This window comes from Saccostrea echinata, unplaced genomic scaffold (assembly GCF_033153115.1).
Source record: "Saccostrea echinata isolate AGI-Se365-2 ecotype Australia unplaced genomic scaffold, CSIRO_AGI_Sech_v1 ptg000012l, whole genome shotgun sequence".
In the NCBI taxonomy this organism is placed as follows: domain Eukaryota; kingdom Metazoa; phylum Mollusca; class Bivalvia; order Ostreida; family Ostreidae; genus Saccostrea; species Saccostrea echinata.
Genome location: NW_026889761.1, coordinates 17,565,001 through 17,583,118, shown reverse-complemented (window position 1 = coordinate 17,583,118; position 18,118 = coordinate 17,565,001). Strand labels below are relative to the sequence as shown.

Below are 18,118 nucleotides of genomic sequence, written 5' to 3'. Positions count from 1 at the left end.
TAAATTCTTTAAAGTTTGATATTTGTTGATTACAAAATATTTGCGCATGTTTTAGCTAATCGTTTGCAAAAAGTTGCTAATAGAATCATTATTTGTGAACAAAGTGCTTAGGATATTAAAGGCAGATACATTAAGGAGAACGCTTTTATGCCCCCGTAATCGAAGATACGAGGGCATATAGTTTTTGCCCTGCCCGTCCGTCTGTCTGTCTGTCTGTTTGTCCGCAAAAACTTTAACCCTGCCCATATGGAACTTTTGATTGGTTGGAGCTATGGCTTTCATGTTTCACATGTGTATTCCTTGTGACAAGACTTCTCTTTGGGTACTATCATATCTGACCTTTTGACCTTGGAGTTTGACCGATTTTTGCAAAATTTTATGAGACTTTAACCTTGGCTATAACTTTTAAACGGTTGAAGCCTGGAGTTTCAAACTTCACATGTATATTCCTTGTGACAAGACCTTCCTTTGGATACCAACGTCTTTGACCCTTTTATCTTGACCTTGGAGTTTGACCTACTGTTGAAAAAAAACTTTACCTTCGCCATAACTTTTGAACAGTTTGTGCTAGGTCTTTCATACTTCGCATGTGCACTCCTTGTGACAAGACCTTTCTTTGGATACCAACAACTTTGACCTTTTGACCTTGACCTTTGCAGTTTGATCTACTTTAATTTTGAGAATATTTAACCTTGGCCATAACTTTTGAACAGTTAGTGCTGGGGTTTTCATACTTCACATATGCATTCCTTGTGAGAAGACCATTCTTTAGATATCAACAACTTTGACCCTTTGACCTTGACCTTGGAGTTTGACCTAATTTTGAAAAACTTTAACCTTGGCCATAGCTTTTGAACAGTTGGTGTTAGGACTTTCATACTTCAAATGTATATTCCTTGTGACAAGACCTTCCTTTGGATACCGACAATTTTGGCATTGACCTTGACCTTGGAGTTTGACCTACTTTAAAAAATTTGAACATTGGCCATAAGATTTGAACGTTTGGTTCTAGGGCTTTGACAATTTCTATATGCAAGTACATGTAATTAAATATTGATATAAAACTCCCCTGACGCTCACAAGATATGTTATGTTCGGTATTAATTTTCATTTAATTAATAATTAATTAATTTGAATTAACGGCAATTAACTTTTTTATGGCTGTCCACCCAAATTTGCCACTTCTTTGTGGGTAGAATAGCTTTTTTCTGAAAAAAAAAATTGTTCAATATTTATTGTAAAACATTGCTTTGTGTCTGATTATTTTTGAATATTTTTTAACTTTCTTCTTCATGTTCTAAATTTGATTACGCCGAAAAAATATGAAAACTCTTTTAACTAAAGATTTCTGGTTAAAATGTTGGACAGCACTTCATTTTAAAGAGGCCCAGAAATTTGTATTTTAAACGCCCAGAATTTGTCACCCAGGGGTCTCAAAATCGTGAAATCCATTTTCCGTCGGGGGCTTCGTCCCCCTGAACCCACTACCAGGGCGCTGCCCTGGACCCGCTGGGGTCCTTCATCGGCCCCCAGACCCCTCGCCGCACACAGGGTAATTTGTGCCTATACTTCATTAAAGTTCTAGCTACGCCCCTGAAAGCCTAGGCCTGGACTTTAATATATCGTGGGGAATGGTTGTATAAAGTCAATGAAAGTGTTGAAAAGTCGTACGTTTTAATTGATGTTATTGAATTTACCATATTGGTTAATTTTTTTTATTTAGATTTTCTAAAAATTCCTAATAATAACTTAAATATAAGTAAATGGAACAAATATGAAAAACCGTTTTGTGAATTGTTGTTGAAGACATTGAATATCTCTGAAACATGTGTAAACTTTGTAAAAATATTCGGAGGAAAATTAGTTTGTTTGGGTTTTGAAAATATTGGTGCTCCGTGAAATCAACACAAAAACAACAAGATTGAATAATTTATCATTGTCATTTATTTGTTTTACGATTTATAAATATAAAATGGAATGCAGATTCCAAAAAGGGAACATGTCTATGGGATTTTTTCGAAATAAGATTAAAATAACTGTCTTTGTTTACAAAGTGTAATTTCTTAAAAAAAAAAAAAAAAAAAAAAAAAGGAACCCCCTGGAATTTGTAGAGTTATTTAATGTATATACTAAACCAACTAAAAGCCACGGTGACCTTGGACCCCTCCTAGAAAACGTGGATCCATGTAAGTTGATATGAAAAGTCATAGATATGAAGCATAAGATGTCAACCCCTCCCCTTCCCCCGCCGAAATAGGTTTTTTACGTTTAGGAAAGGAGTTTACGTTTTTGTTTGTTTGTTTGTTTTGTTTTGTTTTTTTTTTGTCAAGAAATTTCTGTGTTGGATTTTTTTTTATTGGGGTGGACCCCTCCTGTAAAAAAAAATCCTGGATCCGCGCCTGGTTTTATGAAAATTCATAAAATATCAATATAAATATGAAAATTTATTCAAATATGTGTGGCAGTTGGCAGTAAGCAGTGAGCAGTTGGCAGTAAGCAGTGAGCAGTTGGCAGTAAGCAGTTGGCTGTCGTATATGGAATTCCATAGCTAGCTGATCTTTATTTTAACCCAAATCATGCAAATGATCGCAATTAAAATTACTGAAGGGGTGTGTCTCACTGTTGTAGTCGCCCGCGTGGCGCAGTGGTTAGAGTGTTTGCTCTAGAGTCGCAGAGTAAGGGGTTGATTCTTACGTCGCGGGTTCGAATCCCGCTGTGGGACGTTGAGACCGGTCCTTCGGATGAGACCGTATAAACCGAGGTCCCGTGTCGCAGTAGGTGCTGGCACGAAAAAGATCCCTCACTGCTCAATGGCCCTAGGTGCCGAGTATAGGTCAAAACTTGCAGCTCTCCACCGGCAAGTGGTGGCGTCTTCATATGAGTGAAAAATTCTCGAGAGGGACGTTAAACAACAATAAACAAACAAACAAACTATATATCTTGCAATTATTCAACATATCAGACTATCTCCAATTATAAAAAAGGCGTATCTGAGATGACTATTTCAAAGATTTATAGTGATTATCGAACTTAATGTAAAAAAGCCATAACTGGATGATACAAATTTTATGGAGAGCCCCGCCCACTTTTTTTGATCGGGTTCGTAATTCCATCTAGGGGAGTAACGTGATGCTTCTGAAAAAACTTTATTTTGACGTTCTTCATAAAACGATTTACATTTTATCAATCTTCTTAAAATATCTTTTTATTATCAAGGCCAAGTAAAAAGAAAAATGATCAACAGAGGTGCAGAAATAAATCAGAATTAAATGCATCACGGGAAAATGTAATGTATTTTTCAAGATGGCGGAATATGGGAAGTTTACCACCGAGCAAATCATAATGAATATTTTTTTTGGATGTAACGTATCATAAGGAAATTCCTTTAAGACAAAAAGCATTTTGTTGTAAACTGAGTTCTCCAGAGTTGTAAATTTGGCATGGAATCACTAAAATTAACACCTCAAGAACAAACATTTTATGGAGAATGTTTCCAAACGTGTGATGTGGATGGAAATGCAAGAATAAGCAACAGTAGAGCGTCAAACTTGTTTATTTCTTCAGGACTTAGTACGGAAGTACTTCTTCAGGTACGTCTTGGAGGAGTTCTATTGATTAACTATACAGCAAGAAATAGCATCTGGGTCACATGATCCAGTGTGTAGACATTTTAATGTGTCTTAATCATGTTAATAGGAATTATAAATGATAGTAATTTTCATAAATTTTGATAGAGCTCAGTTTTGGGTTTTTTTTGTTCGAAAATATACATACACATTGTATACCTTTTCACAAGGGGTGCAAATAAGCGAAATAACCTGTCTTCAGATGATTAAACATTTTTTATTATTATACTTTCAGTACTGTAAATACTAAAATCTAATTGGTTTAGATGTATATAATAATTTGTAATGTTACCCTCAGCATTAGCAATACACTTGGTTATGGGTAGTACAACAATAATGTCACATGTGTCATTTATGAACGTACAGTTCCTCATAGATTTTTCAAAATATAAGTTGTGCATTTGAAAGATTGAAGCCGAATAAAGCTTTGGTCCAATATAAAGGTTGATTGAAAACAACAAACAACAGACAAAAAATGCTTGTGAGTGCAGACATAATGAAACTTTACATGATAAAGGGCTCTCTGAGTAGCAAACGAACAATAAAGAAGTCATTGAATCTTTCAAAGTTTTCTTCATGAGAAAACAAACCACAAAAAATGGAAGTGGATAGTTTAAAAGCCATTCAAAATATAAACTTAACGAGAATCTTTGAATTTTTATTTTGGACATAATATATATCATGTATATATGAGACATTCAGTGTAATAAAATAAGTAGTGCATGTTTTTGAGGGTAACAGTTAAAATTGCCCCCCTCTGAAAATCATTATCAACCGTGCTGTCAATTTCAACTGCTACCCTAAAGATTTTCTGAGTAATCAAATTTATATAATATAGTATTAAGCAAAAAAATAAATGACCACAGACTCCGTAGGAAACATGGAGGAACCCTTGTAATTTGAAGGATTCAGAAGGAAGCTTGTCCATGAGACCCCCCCCCCCCAATTTTTCTTATGCTCCACCATGATTATGTTAGGGGCATATGGTGTTTGTCATCATGCCCATCTTCTGTCCCTCCATCCTTTTGTCAGTCACATCTGTTAAGATCTGTTTCAAAAAACTAATCAAGGTATTTTTATCAAACTTCATATACTGATACATAGTGATGATGGCTAGTCAGTTGCATCAACATTTTTGACCCTTACCTTTCCTTTGACCTTGACCTTACTTTCCTTAAATTTGTGTTTAGCTCAATTTTAAAGAAACTATTCAAGATATTTTTATCAAACATCATTTGCTGATGCATATTTGTGAGAGTTATTAAACTGCGTAAAAAAAAAATGACTTTGACCTTCCCTTTGACATTGATCTCACATTTCTTAAATTTGCAAATTACCTCAGTTTCAAAGTTTTAAAATAAATTGAGATATTTTTTTCAAATCTCATATGCTGATGCATTTTGGTGATTGCTATTGAGCTGCATCAAACTTTTTTGACCTTGACCTTCCTCTTAAACTTGAGCTCACTTTTCTTCAATTTGCATTTAGCTCAGTTTCAAAGAAACTATTGAAGATGTTTTTGTTTAAACTCATATACCAATACATATTGGTGAGAACTTTTCAACTGTGTTCAGAATGTAAGAGGGGTGATCAAAAAGTTCGCAAACTATCTCTATATTTACAAAACCACAATTCAGATCAGAATGAAATTTGGCACACAAATAGTCATACACATGTTCTATAAATAACATATGTTAAATAATGTTTTGCTCCGTGTTTGTGACGTCACAGTGTGAAAATGACGTCAATATGTAGGTCACTTGTGACAAAAAATGGTTGACTCAGTCGTACTCGAGCAACGAACGGCTGTAAAGTTTAACGTATATCTTGGAAATTCCTTTGCAGTAGAATATGACAATTTGTACAAGGTTTATGAAGACAAAAGACTTACCAGAAGTTCAATCATTAATTGGATTGATTGTTTAAGTAAAGACAGGGAGACGGTTAAAAATGATGTTTGTTCTGTTGCCTAGGGAAAGCAAGCCGGGCAAAAGAAGTGTCCTTAGTTGAGCAATTTTTTATGAAACATCGTCAAGTAACAATTAGAAAAATGGTTGTATATCTTAACAATAACTCTAAAATATCGTTTACTTAAGACTTTAAACATATGAGATATGATAAAAAGAAGGCGCCCATACTTTATCCGCATTGGAAAAACGACTCTCCCGAGACAGATGACTCGGGTTGTGATGGGTCACCATACTAATTGTGGGAAGGGATATCCTTATCCACCCATCCTATTACCGAGATTTGGCCATTTCTGACAGATGGACTGTTTTTGTTATAAAAAATAACTCGCATGGTAAGAAATATAAGACTCGGAAAGATCGTTTTGCTTCTCTGAACAGACTGCTTCGGAGCATGTCAAGTGACTGCCTGGATCACGTGATTCGCGCATGGGCAGAACAATAGCAGATGTGCATTAAAATCGGAGAGGACTACTTTAAAAAATAATAAACACTGAAACTTCATTCTATTTCTTTTAAAGAAGTTATTCAATTAGTTTGCAAACTTTTTGATCACCCCTCATATGACCTTACTTTTCATAATGTTGCCTTTAGTTCATTTTCTAAGAAACTGTTCGAGATATTTTTATGTACAAAGCTTATGTACTGATACACAAGTTGGTTAGAATTTGTCAACTTTGTCCTTTTTTTTTCTTTTACCTTGACCTTCCCAATTACCATTGACTTTACTATTTATTGTGTATAAAACTCACTTTTGAAGAAACTTTTCAAGATATTTTCATCAAACTTCATACACTAATACAATTTTTTGCGTTGCCTTACTAATGAACCCTGGGCAGGGCATTCATGTCCTATGGACATATTTCTCTCTCTCATATACTTTTCAAGAAAATCTTATGTAGATTTTTTTCTTGAGTGGATAGCCCTCTCCACACACACCCCAGGATTCCTTGCTTTGCCCATGTTCTTTGCTCTGTATTTCTATCAGAGGGTCACCATGTTCAGCTTATTATGAACAATCAAATCAATTTAATGATAATTATTAGAAGGACACAGAGGCATTGGTAATGGGTAATGTTTTATGTTTTTCACCCCCCCCCTTTCCGCAAAATAAAAATGGAACCTCAAACAACTTTTACATTGAGATTGTTTAAAAACAAATTGTTAAGGCCAGGGTGACCAATGCAATATATATATATATATATATATATATATATATATATATATATATATATATATATATATATATATATACATGTATATATTATTTGAAATATTACAAAGATATCTGTAGGGAAATGTGCTAGTTATATGTAACCATGGTAACTGGAAGAAAGCTATCATTCATAAATAAGTTTTAAAAATGCTTCCTAATGAAGAGCCCCAAAAACAATACCAGATTTATTTATTATTAGGATTAATAATGTTTGCTTTAAATACAAATTTTAGCTTAATTGTGTAAAGTTGTTTTTCGTTTCTAGATGATAAAGATTATTTTTAAAAAAATGGCAAGTGTGATATTTTCTTTCCCTCCTATGGAATATCAAAGTTACGCCACAGTTGAGAAATGACAATATGACTTAACGAAGCATTTTATAATCTCCTCGGACAAATTGACTTGGAAGAGAGTCAGATAAACAAATGAATGCTGAGCTGTATCAATATGCCTCTAATTCAGATAAGCCTGGACTTAGATATTCTATTCTTGAAGTGTAAAAAATGGGGGTTATATACCTTATACATGTTCCATATTATTAATTCTATGATAAATATTATAGATATTATATGTTTAATACTTATAATTTTGTTTGATTGTTGTTTCATTGTTTTTTGGTTTTTTTTTAATATCTCCTTGGCTTGGTTAACATGTCATGAATGAATCATTACTAAATATAGTTAACGTGTCATGTATGAAAAATAAAGTATGATACTGATTGTCAGTTGACTAACAATTGAAAAAGTTTGTATTAAAGCAAGATATAATAAGTCTCAAAAATCTAATAGTTTTAATATGATTTTGAAAGATATATGTTTTCTTATAATCTTAACAGGTTTCATTTTTATTGTGATTTTGATAGATATCAGAACTTTGTGGAGCCAAAAGACTTGGACACTTTGGCCGGAGTCAGTTTTATATTGCCCTGAAGCTAATAGCTGCCGTTCAGAATGGCTACCCACCAAAATTGGACAGTCTAAATACAGGTAAGGACAAAGTGTTAAAACTGGACAGTCTAAATACAGGAAAGGGCATATTGTATAGTGAACAACAATGGGAAAGTTTTTAATACAGATAAGAAGGAATTGTGAAGTGTTAAACTGGACAGTCAAGGGAAATTCTGTCATCCCTTTAAGTATCCCAGTTAGGTTACTTCCTCCAGAATGACTGGCTTTCATAAGGTCATCGATATGAGGTATCCTTTGCGAATTAATTAAAAAACAATAAAATACTTTCTGTGTTTGTTAATGCAGGAATAATGGTTACTATATTGTAGAAAAAATACATTACACAGGTTATGTTTTTTTTCTTCAATATTTGCACCATTATCCCTGCATTAACAAAGACATTTTATTGTGTATTTGTATAAAGTGGGTGAAAGTGCATAAAATATTATTGGTGACATTGATGGAAGAGCCATTTCTGCAAAAATCTTTCAAACAGATGGCTTTAAAAACTGGTTCTAACTAGTTTAATGTTAATGGATTGATAATGACAATGGGTTTTTCATAAGAAAAGAGAAAATATTTAGTGGATGTAAAGATATGGGTATTGTATTGTCAGAAGAGAGGGAAATTGAGAAATTTATTTTGGCATGGATATCCTAGTATAATAATAAACAGAAATATTTTCAGAAATAGGAAGCAAAGATATATGTTAAAAGAATAAACCAGAACACTTTTGGGGTACAACTACATTTTCTCATCAACAAGGAATTGAGTGTTTCATGTTGAATGACCATGTACAATATGGCCATGTATAATGTATCCACTCAAATGTGAATAGTGACTGTTTATACAACATAAAGACACCAGAATATACTGAAAATATATGATATTGGGTAGATTACTTCTGATGTAAAATGATGCTTCTGATACAAAGTAATGGTGTCAGATGAAGTCAAATAAATAAGAAGTTATGCTAACTATGTCAGAAAGAAAAAGCTGGTGGAATGTTACATTATTGTAACTAGAGAGAGAGAGAAAGGGGAGAGGGTTTTTATGTATTTCATGTTTACAAACATATGGTGCTTTGAGGTTATTTTTTTCTGTACAACCATATGCTCTTTATTTTGAATGTGTAAGAGGTTGTTGAATTGCAGGTCCTTGATGTGTTTGTTGGCATTAATATCAATATTGACTCACTTGATTCTACAAATGTTTTGTTTTTTTCCCCTGAACATGCTGAATGTCTTGCATCCATAGTTTATTAAGGATTTCAGTACAGGTACTTTGTTGAAGGTAGAAAGGGATAAATGCTCTGCTTTCCCAGTAGGCAAGGAGGAAGGGCTTTAAAAATATCTTGGAAAAAAATATAATAATTTTTTGGGGTGGATCCAGAATAGTAGATTTCACCCTTTCACATTTGTAATGTGCATTCAAGTAGAAATGGGACTGTTAATTAAAATGTACACTCTGATTGAAGTCAGGTATATATGTATTTAAGTTTTGAAACTTCTTCAGCCAACAAAGATCTGGTTCTTAATTCTAAGAAAAGTAGTAAATTTATTTTTGCTAGAAATCATATGTAATTTCCATATTTTTAAAAAAAACTTCAAAATTCATTGACTTTTAATTGCTCAAGTATTAAGTGGAGCATATTATATATATATTTTTTAAGGATTTTCAGATCACTTAAAATTGATATTCAAGTAAAATTTAATTATCTGTACTTTACAAGGAAATAAAGAATTGTCAATTTTGATGCTCTCAATTTCTCAGAAAATTATTTTTAGATTTAAATTTTTGACTACAATTTTCAATATTTTTCAAGAAAGCAACCAAGGCAAGATAAGCGAGCCGCATGTAAATAATATTTAAAAAAATTGCTACTGTGGACCAGCAGGTCTGATGATGTACGAGATAGGAATGTAATGCAGGAACATGATTATTTAAAAAACATGGTCTCTGCTTATAACAAAGCATTATACATTTATCTTTGTTTAAGGAGGAGAGCAAATTATGATGTACATTATAGAATGTATATTTTAAACTTTTTAAAGAGGAAATTATTATGAACAATATAATATCTGAAATAACATGTAGAACTAGAACTAAGAATTCTTTTTTTATAGAAATAAGACTTCTTTGATCCTCTATCATTCAGATGGGGGAAAATGTGGCTTGATCAATAATCACATCCCTTTAGAATGATTTATTAATGCTACTGGTCTGATAGTTTTTTTTATCTACATTGTCACAGTGTTCTGAAAGACAGAGAACTTTTAGAGCTTAGAATGACCTAAATTACAGGTCCTAAAATTTGAAAATTTATATCTGCATGGGGTAATGTAATACATTAATATTATATATATTCAAGGATATAAATATGATAAAACCTACTTATATTTAGAAGAACCCCTTAGTTATTTCAATAATACTGAAATCAGAATTATTGCTTGTAAACGAATGAGTACGGAGTAAAAAAAAAAAAACAAAACTTAGTGAATAGAAAATCATTCTTAATTCTTTTTTTCTAAAGAGGTTTGAAACCAGCCTGACTCAAAAGGATTTGGTCACAGTGATCTTTTATCCATATCAGTTTTCATCACATTTTTATCACTGGTTGCTTTGACTTGTTTTAATACCACTGTTGCAGTAAATGATGGTATATAGAATTACAGCATGAATTCAGCTGTGTCTCAAAAGAATTGTACTTATACTGAGGTTGAGATAATTTAGGAATGCCACATAGATATAATTAACAGTCTTACTTATTGAAAGAAAAATGTCACAGAGAACTTTTGGGCTGCCTGTATTGATCTCAGATCTGACAGAAAGTGATGTCAGAAATAAGAAGACAGCAATAGTTAATTAAAAGTATCCTGTGTATGATGAGAGAGTATCTCAAGGTGCCCCCACTGTTAGAAATCAATGATGTTACACTGCAAAAGTATGTCAGCCCCAGCCTTTGTTTTTTGGAGGTGATTATTAATTTACAGCTGAAAGGTAGGGCTTTGTCATGATCCATCTTAATTATGCTAATTATTTTTACAGAAAGATTTTTTTTTATTGTAAGACAGGTAATTTGTTGAAATGTATCATGACTTCTAAAGCTTTTAAACCTAACTATATTTCCTGGCTTGTGTTTAAATTCAAAATTTTTTTCCCCCCATGTTTTCACATTGGACATTTAATGCATCTATAAAATATGAATTTGTCAGTGAAGGAATATTTTCAAGTAATCCTGAACTTTCTTGTCACATCTTCCAATTAGACTTGATCCAAGTATATTTTTGTTACAGCTGACTTCAAAATGTCATTCTAAACCCTACCCTATTCTCTATAGAGAAGTGGACAGGCATAGCCCACATTCACTTCTCTTAATTTACATTGAGGATACACTGGCTATGGCTGTACACTTCCCTGGAGAGAATAAACCCTACCCAACTCCAAAGCTCCACTTCATGCCTCCATTACTAATTGTTAACTATTTCCTGATTTCTGTGGACAAAAGTTGAATGTACTGGTTTCTGTATGGAATGTGATGCCATGTTTTTTAATGGTCCATTCTCAATAATGCTTAACTAAGACTAAGTTCTAATACAGGGAGCAATTGATTTTTTTGTTACGTTTCTCATATGATAAAAAAAAAACATTCAGTCAATAAATACATAAATCGTCCAGTTCCAACTGATTCTAGAAGGTGATTCCTTAAGCTTCAGAGTCTCTATATATCAGTTTTTATAGTCTTGGATAAATGATGGGTTGTGTATAAAAGCTGTAGACATTCAATTTGCTGATGATTTGTTTTTCTACAATATTGAAGTTACTGTGCTTTAATTTATGTCAATGCTGTCAACCCTCCCAACTTTAATGTTCCTGGGATATCATCTTTATCCCCCTTATCTACCTCTTGGCCAGAGGGATTGAGGGTTGATGAGACAGATAGAAGTGTCAGATTTTCTTCCGCTATGATAATAACTAAAGTTTTTTGAATGGAGGCTTTGTATTTTTATTTCCCATGTTTGAAAAGCTATATCTGTATATACACTAATGACAAAAAGAGAATTTTTTTATCAGTGCATGGTCAATAAAAGTTGGAAATATTTATTTTAAGACACAATATTGCATGCTGAATCTTTCAAAGTTTACAGAGAGTATTTTTTTCTTGGCCATGAAGTTAATGTTATGTTATATGTAGATTTTGTCTTGAATCCCCTTCTATTTAAATGCTACAGAGAGAGAGAGAGAGAGAGAGAGAGAGAGAGAGAGAGATTACTAGACTAAGTATTCTTGTATCATCTCTTGAGTTGATATTTAAAAAAAAACTGTTTGAAAATACATGTATAGAGAAATGACTACTTTCTTTTCTATCTTCTAGGGACAGACATGCCATTACCGAAATTCACTAGGACTGCTGACCAAGGTAATCTAATTGTAACAGAACCTTCAGATAAAACTCAGACAGTTTAGTGTTTCATGTATGAAAAATATTGATGTGATCATTGATTAAATGTCCCAGTGGAGAGAAAGGAACTATTTATTTGTTTGAGTTACGTAACTAGTAAACTGCAGTATTCAAATGTCCATTAAGTCAATACACATTATTTTGAAAAACCAGCAGAGATGAAAAGACAGCGATGCAATTCCAAAATAAGTTACAATCTGAATCTGTATTTATTTACCTGTAACATACTGTTTGAACATAATTTGGAGAAAAAAAATGTGTGCTATTAGAATCAAACTATTTTTATGCCCCGCCATGAATATGGCCGGGGCATATAGTGTTTGTCATGTCCGTCTTCCGTCCTTCCGTCCTTCCGTCCTTCTGTCCTTCCGTCTGTCCTTCCGTCACACTTTGCGTTTAGCTCTGTTCAAAGCTCAGTTTCAAAGAAACTATCCAAGATATTTTTATCAAACTTCATATGCTGATAGATATTGATGAGGGCTATGCAACTGCATCAACATTTTTTGACCTTGACCTTTCCTTTGACCTTGACCTCACTTTTCTTAAATTAGTGTTTAGCTCAGTTTTAAAGATACCATTCAAGATAGTGTAATCAAACTTCATATGTTGATACATACTGATGTAAGCTATTCAATTGCATCAACATTTTTTTGACCTTGACCTTTATTTTGACCTTGACCTCACTTTTCTTAAATTAATGTTTAGCTCTGTTTTAATGAAACCATTCAAGATATTTTTAACAAACTTCATATGCTGATACATACTGATGAGAGCTATTCAACTGCATCAATATTTTTTACCTTTACCTTTCCTTTGACCTTGACCTCACTTTTCTTAAATAAGTTTTTAGCTCAGTTTTAAAGATACCATTCAAGATAGTGTTATCAAACTTCATATGCTGATACATACTGATGAGAGCTATTCAACTGCATCAACATTTTTTGACCTTGACCTTTCCTTTGACCTTGACCTCACTTTTCTTAAATTAGTGTCAAACTTCATATGCTGATACATACTGATGAGAGCTATTCAACTGCATCAATATTTTTTGACCTTGACCTTTCCTTTGACCTTGACCTCACTTTTCTTAAATTAGTGTTTAGCTCAGTTTTAAAGAAACTATTCATAATATTTTCATCAAACTTCATATGCTAACACATACTGATGTAACCTTTTCAACTGCATAAACATTTTTTGACCTTGACCTTTCCTTTGACCTTGACCTCACTTTTCTTAAATTAGTGTCAAACTTCATATGCTGATACATACTGATGAGAGCTATTCAACTGCATCAATATTTTTTGACCTTGACCTTTCCTTTGACCTTGACCTCACTTTTCTTAAATTAGTGTTTAGCACAGTTTTAAAGAAACCATTCATAATATTTTCATCAAACTTCATATGCTAATACATACTGATGTAACCTTTTCAACTACATCAACATTTTTGATCTTGACCTTTCCTTTGATCTTGACCTCACTTTTCTTAAATTAGTTTCTGAATCAAACGTCATATGCTGATACATACTGATGTAAGCTATTCAACTGCAGCAATATCTTTTGACCTTGACCTTTCCTTTGACCTTTACCTCACTTTTCTCAATTTGTGTTAAAATGTTGCATTACTAATATACCCTTGGCGGGGCATTCATGTCCTATGGACATATTTCTAGTAGTATTAAATCTACATATATATTTATTGGTAACTTTAATTCGAATACCAGTTAAAACTAAAATAATCTGCTAAAAGCAGGTGCATTTTACTATCAATAAAAACAGTGCATGTACCGGTATCTATATGTAACTTATTTAAAGAAACAGCTGGAGCTTTCAGGAAAAAATACTTTTATGAAAAATTAAGCTTTTATAATCCATGTTTTTATTTCAAAATAATTAATTTCTCAGACTCCACCTAATGAAATTACATAAGATACTTCTCTTAATCGCGTTAATTACCATCGTTTTAATGGTTTTCTTTTTCAGAATAACTGTCTTAAAAATATCAGGAAAAAAAAATTAACAACTTGTTTGTGGAGAGATTTGAAAAAATGCATTGTTCTTGATCTGTGTAGGAGCATGTGTGCTTGATTTGATCAAATTATTTTTGTCAAAATCACTTCCCTGATAAACACTTGTCTGCTTTCTTGCTATCTTCTTAAAAGTCTCGGTCGTTGGACAAGTAGACTATAAGTATATTCACAAGCACATTAAGTACCTAAGAACCCTGTAGACTGAATTGTAAATGTAGCCATGATTTAGCCATGCTAAGAGCTTACATAACTTCACAGTGATAAATTAATGACATAATACACAAACAGAGGGTAAACAGAGCAGTATCAATCATTGACAGGTGCTTGGTACCTGTGTATGCTTCTTATATACCCAGGCAGTATACCGACCATTCTAGATCATAGACATGTGATTAAATTGAACAATGTAGTCATAAAATTTTAATCTTACAGATGGACTCACTGTTGATAGATCTTTCTAATTCAAGAAACAAGTCACAATGAAATAAATCAATTTCAGAGAAGCTTTGATGTAGGTAAAATCAATGTTGGAGAATATTGTTCTGTTAGTCAGGTGTATGTAACATATTTATCTGACAAAAGTAGCATACGTTACTACAATGTACATGAATATGAACTGGAAAGAGACTTTATAAAAGTTTTTTTTTTTTTACATATTGTTTCATATATATAAAAGCAATGATTTTTTGAAAAGTTTGGGTTTTTTTTATAAGAATCTATTTATGTATAGCTTTTTTAAAAATGTTTTTCAGAGAAGAGATTACACAATGCAGTACCAGGTCAAGATACAGAAAGGTATGGTGAACAAAGGGACTTAATCCAGGTCACTGCCATTAAACTCTAGATTTCACATCAACCTTATTAACCCAAATTATGACTTCAATCACTTATTAAGAATTGGAATTGATTTTTGTCACAATCAGTGATTACCTTTTCCGAAAAAAGAGTTCTGTCCTATAGTATTTCTTTCCTAAAGAGGGAAAAAAATTCTTTACATCATATTGTCTTTAAAATATTTCATTACAATTTTAACTCTGAGGATGTAACAAACTACTGGGTAAAATCAAAATCATTTATAAATTCGTTTTGGACAATTCATAAATTTGGGCATCTTGGTCAAAAGAAGCATGTATTTGGTTTATGCATTTTTTCTGTAAACACAGTTTACACCAAATTGTGAACTTTGTGAATCATTAGATATTGTCTGACAAACATGATAAAATGAACAGTATGCTGATGGTACAACACTTATTGCAGTATGTTAAATGTAGTTTTAATAGTAAGGGAATGATTCACTTCATTTCAAAATTGATAGCAAGTCTGATTTCATTATGGAAGATTTGTGAAAACAATTACAGAACAATTTTCATTTCTTACAAATTCTGTCTTTAAATGATTACATGTCTGCAGTGATAAATGGACTCCGAGGTAGAATCTTCCTTGTGTTGGGGAGGAAAACAATTTTTCACTGTTGATGATGTAATAAGGTTACACTTCTCTGGCAATTTTGTGCAATGAGATTTGTCACAGAATTTAATTTCATGAGTGGTGACTCAAAAATTAGATATTTAAACTAATTTAAGAATATAATTGTTTTGAGAAATGAAGTTTGAAATGTTGAACATGAAATAATTTGTCAAGTACATTGAAGTTTTTACCCAAGCAAATAAAGAAAGGAATTATGATTGATTTATGATATGACAATTACTGCAAGTAGTGCCAGGTTTCAATCAGCTGAATTAGTCAGGGTTTTTTTTCCATTCCAAGAGATAAGCAATAAGCATGGTAATTTTTTCAAGCCTTCAGATAGAATATACTTCATCCAACAATTCCCTTATAAACAACTAAAATATGAATAAATACAAACACTGAAACTAAACGAATTGTAGTTAGCACATATGTATAGATTGCTATGAATAGTATTTCATTGTTTAAATATTTAAATCCTGATATCCATAGAAGAATGTATCCATTATCATAGCCTATTTGGTACATCTTTGTAGTCTTCATTTGGACATCCTGATTACATTTATTATAGGCTGATATTGAAGTCTGGGATCAATATAGGATGTAGATTAGGCTATTTGATTTTCTCAATAGATAGTAAGTACAATGTATACTCTTTAATTTCATTGTTTCAGACACTCACAACAGTCAGTTCCAAACCAGCAAGCAGTGGGACAACTACCACCACCTCCTGCATCTAAAAAATCCCACATGCGGTCCCAATCGGGGCAGTTCAGAGGGATGGTGGACAGAGACCAAGGACCGCCCAATCCTACTGTGATATCACAGACAAGTGGCACCCATCAGGTAAAAAAGTCAAAATTCACCCCATTCTCTATACTCCCCACCCCCACCCTCTTAAATGAAAGTAGAGAATTTAGACTAATATTTTTGTTCAGTGTAAAAATGAATAATCCATCACAGGTATTTTGATTGTAAAATGATGAATGCTTTTTTGTGAATTAAAAGTCAGAAGAAGAGATGTCTGTATTATTTGGAACTTGGAATTCTTTCTTGTGTAATGAACAATGCTGTTTTCCTTATTATCCATCTTCAATAAGGTTAATAAAAAAAAATATGATTTTTTTTTTACTATAATTAAGATAATAACATTTTGTTTCAGGCATTGAATAGTGAGGAATCATCAAGTGTCACTACATCCCCCAGACAATTTATTTCTCCTCCCCAGTCCCCTCCCTCCTCTCCACCAGTCACAAACAATATCCAATCAGCTACCAGCATTCCCTCAGCCAATCAGAACAGTTTACATGGTCATATGGCATCCCCAGTGGCCAATCAAATCCATGGAGCACAAGTGATGAATTCATTACAGACAGGTGCTCCTACTGTGATTACAGGGACTGCCCCCACCAACATTCACGCTGGGCACCACCATCACCACCACCACCAACAACAACACCATAAAAGCAGTTCCAACTCTACACATGAACTCCTAGAAGGGTGGGCCTCTTTTGAAGAAGATGAACATGCAGGTTTGTATCTGGTTGGTTGTATCACTGCTGTATGAAAGCAAGCACTGATTCCCATTTTGTTTTTACTACAACAAATACAGTAACTGTTTGGGTCCATTTACTTACTGTACTAAAGAAGATTAACGTTTTGTCATACTGTTTACATACTGTTTTATCTAAATACCATTGAACTAAAATTTTATGTGAATGTTTTATTGTTTAAAAAAAAGTAGTCTTTGCTAATTTACATGATTAATTTGAGGTTCATATTTGTTAATAAAAAAAAATGAATGAAAGTATGTTTCATGTTTTCATGTCAAAGAATTTAAAAATTGTATAATAATGCCTGAGTCTGTAATGTCAAGGACATACACTGTACATACTAACAGGGTATGCAACTCCTTCAACACTATGTTTATTCGTCCAAAACCTCACAACACTGCAAGTTTTTCAAACTACATTTATTCCCGTTGAAAAGTTTGTTTTCAGATAAACTTAATCTATTTGTTTTGTTTATTGGAATGGATTTTTTAAAATAAATTTGAAAGCATACATTGTATAATAATTTAAATATAAAGCAAATACCCATCTAATTTTTTTGAATTCTCGAAAATACGGTCAATTAGAGGCCCGTTGAATTTAATGTACAGCATAATTATACTGAGATAAGCAGTATAAACAGTGCCAACAACAAAACTTGCATAATTTTCTGTACGATAAAAAATGGTTCTCTGAAATATTTGATAGCATTAGAAATATATTTAAAATTACCATACAAAATCATGCAACTTACAAGATATCACGAGACTTGGGAGAGTTGCCTTTACTATTAGTATATACATCCCTGATAATGTACAATATATTTGTATAATGTCATTGCATAGGTCTGTTAG

General features: G+C 32.7%; 2 protein-coding genes across 3 annotated transcripts in view; one reads left to right on the top strand and one right to left on the bottom strand.

Annotated features, from left to right (window-relative positions):
* LOC133185440 (histone-binding protein RBBP4) overlaps nt 1-18,118 on the bottom strand; it is a 241,291-nt gene that overhangs the window by 13,566 nt on the left and 209,607 nt on the right. The gene's annotated exons all lie outside the window — the stretch shown is intronic.
* LOC133185439 (ralBP1-associated Eps domain-containing protein 2-like) overlaps nt 3,309-18,118 on the top strand; it is a 35,209-nt gene continuing 20,399 nt past the window's right edge. The window contains exons 1-7 of one of the 2 annotated variants that reach the window (XM_061320636.1): nt 3,309-3,590; nt 7,672-7,795; nt 12,132-12,176; nt 15,000-15,042; nt 16,389-16,560; nt 16,877-17,246; nt 18,110-18,118. The exon at nt 18,110-18,118 is cut by the window's right edge and continues 171 nt beyond it. In XM_061320636.1, the coding sequence (XP_061176620.1) occupies nt 3,441-3,590; nt 7,672-7,795; nt 12,132-12,176; nt 15,000-15,042; nt 16,389-16,560; nt 16,877-17,246; nt 18,110-18,118 (913 nt within the window). In that variant the 5' untranslated portion in view covers nt 3,309-3,440. The remainder of the gene's footprint in view (nt 3,591-7,671; nt 7,796-12,131; nt 12,177-14,999; nt 15,043-16,388; nt 16,561-16,876; nt 17,247-18,109) is intronic. The other variant, XM_061320637.1, reaches the window with a different exon arrangement.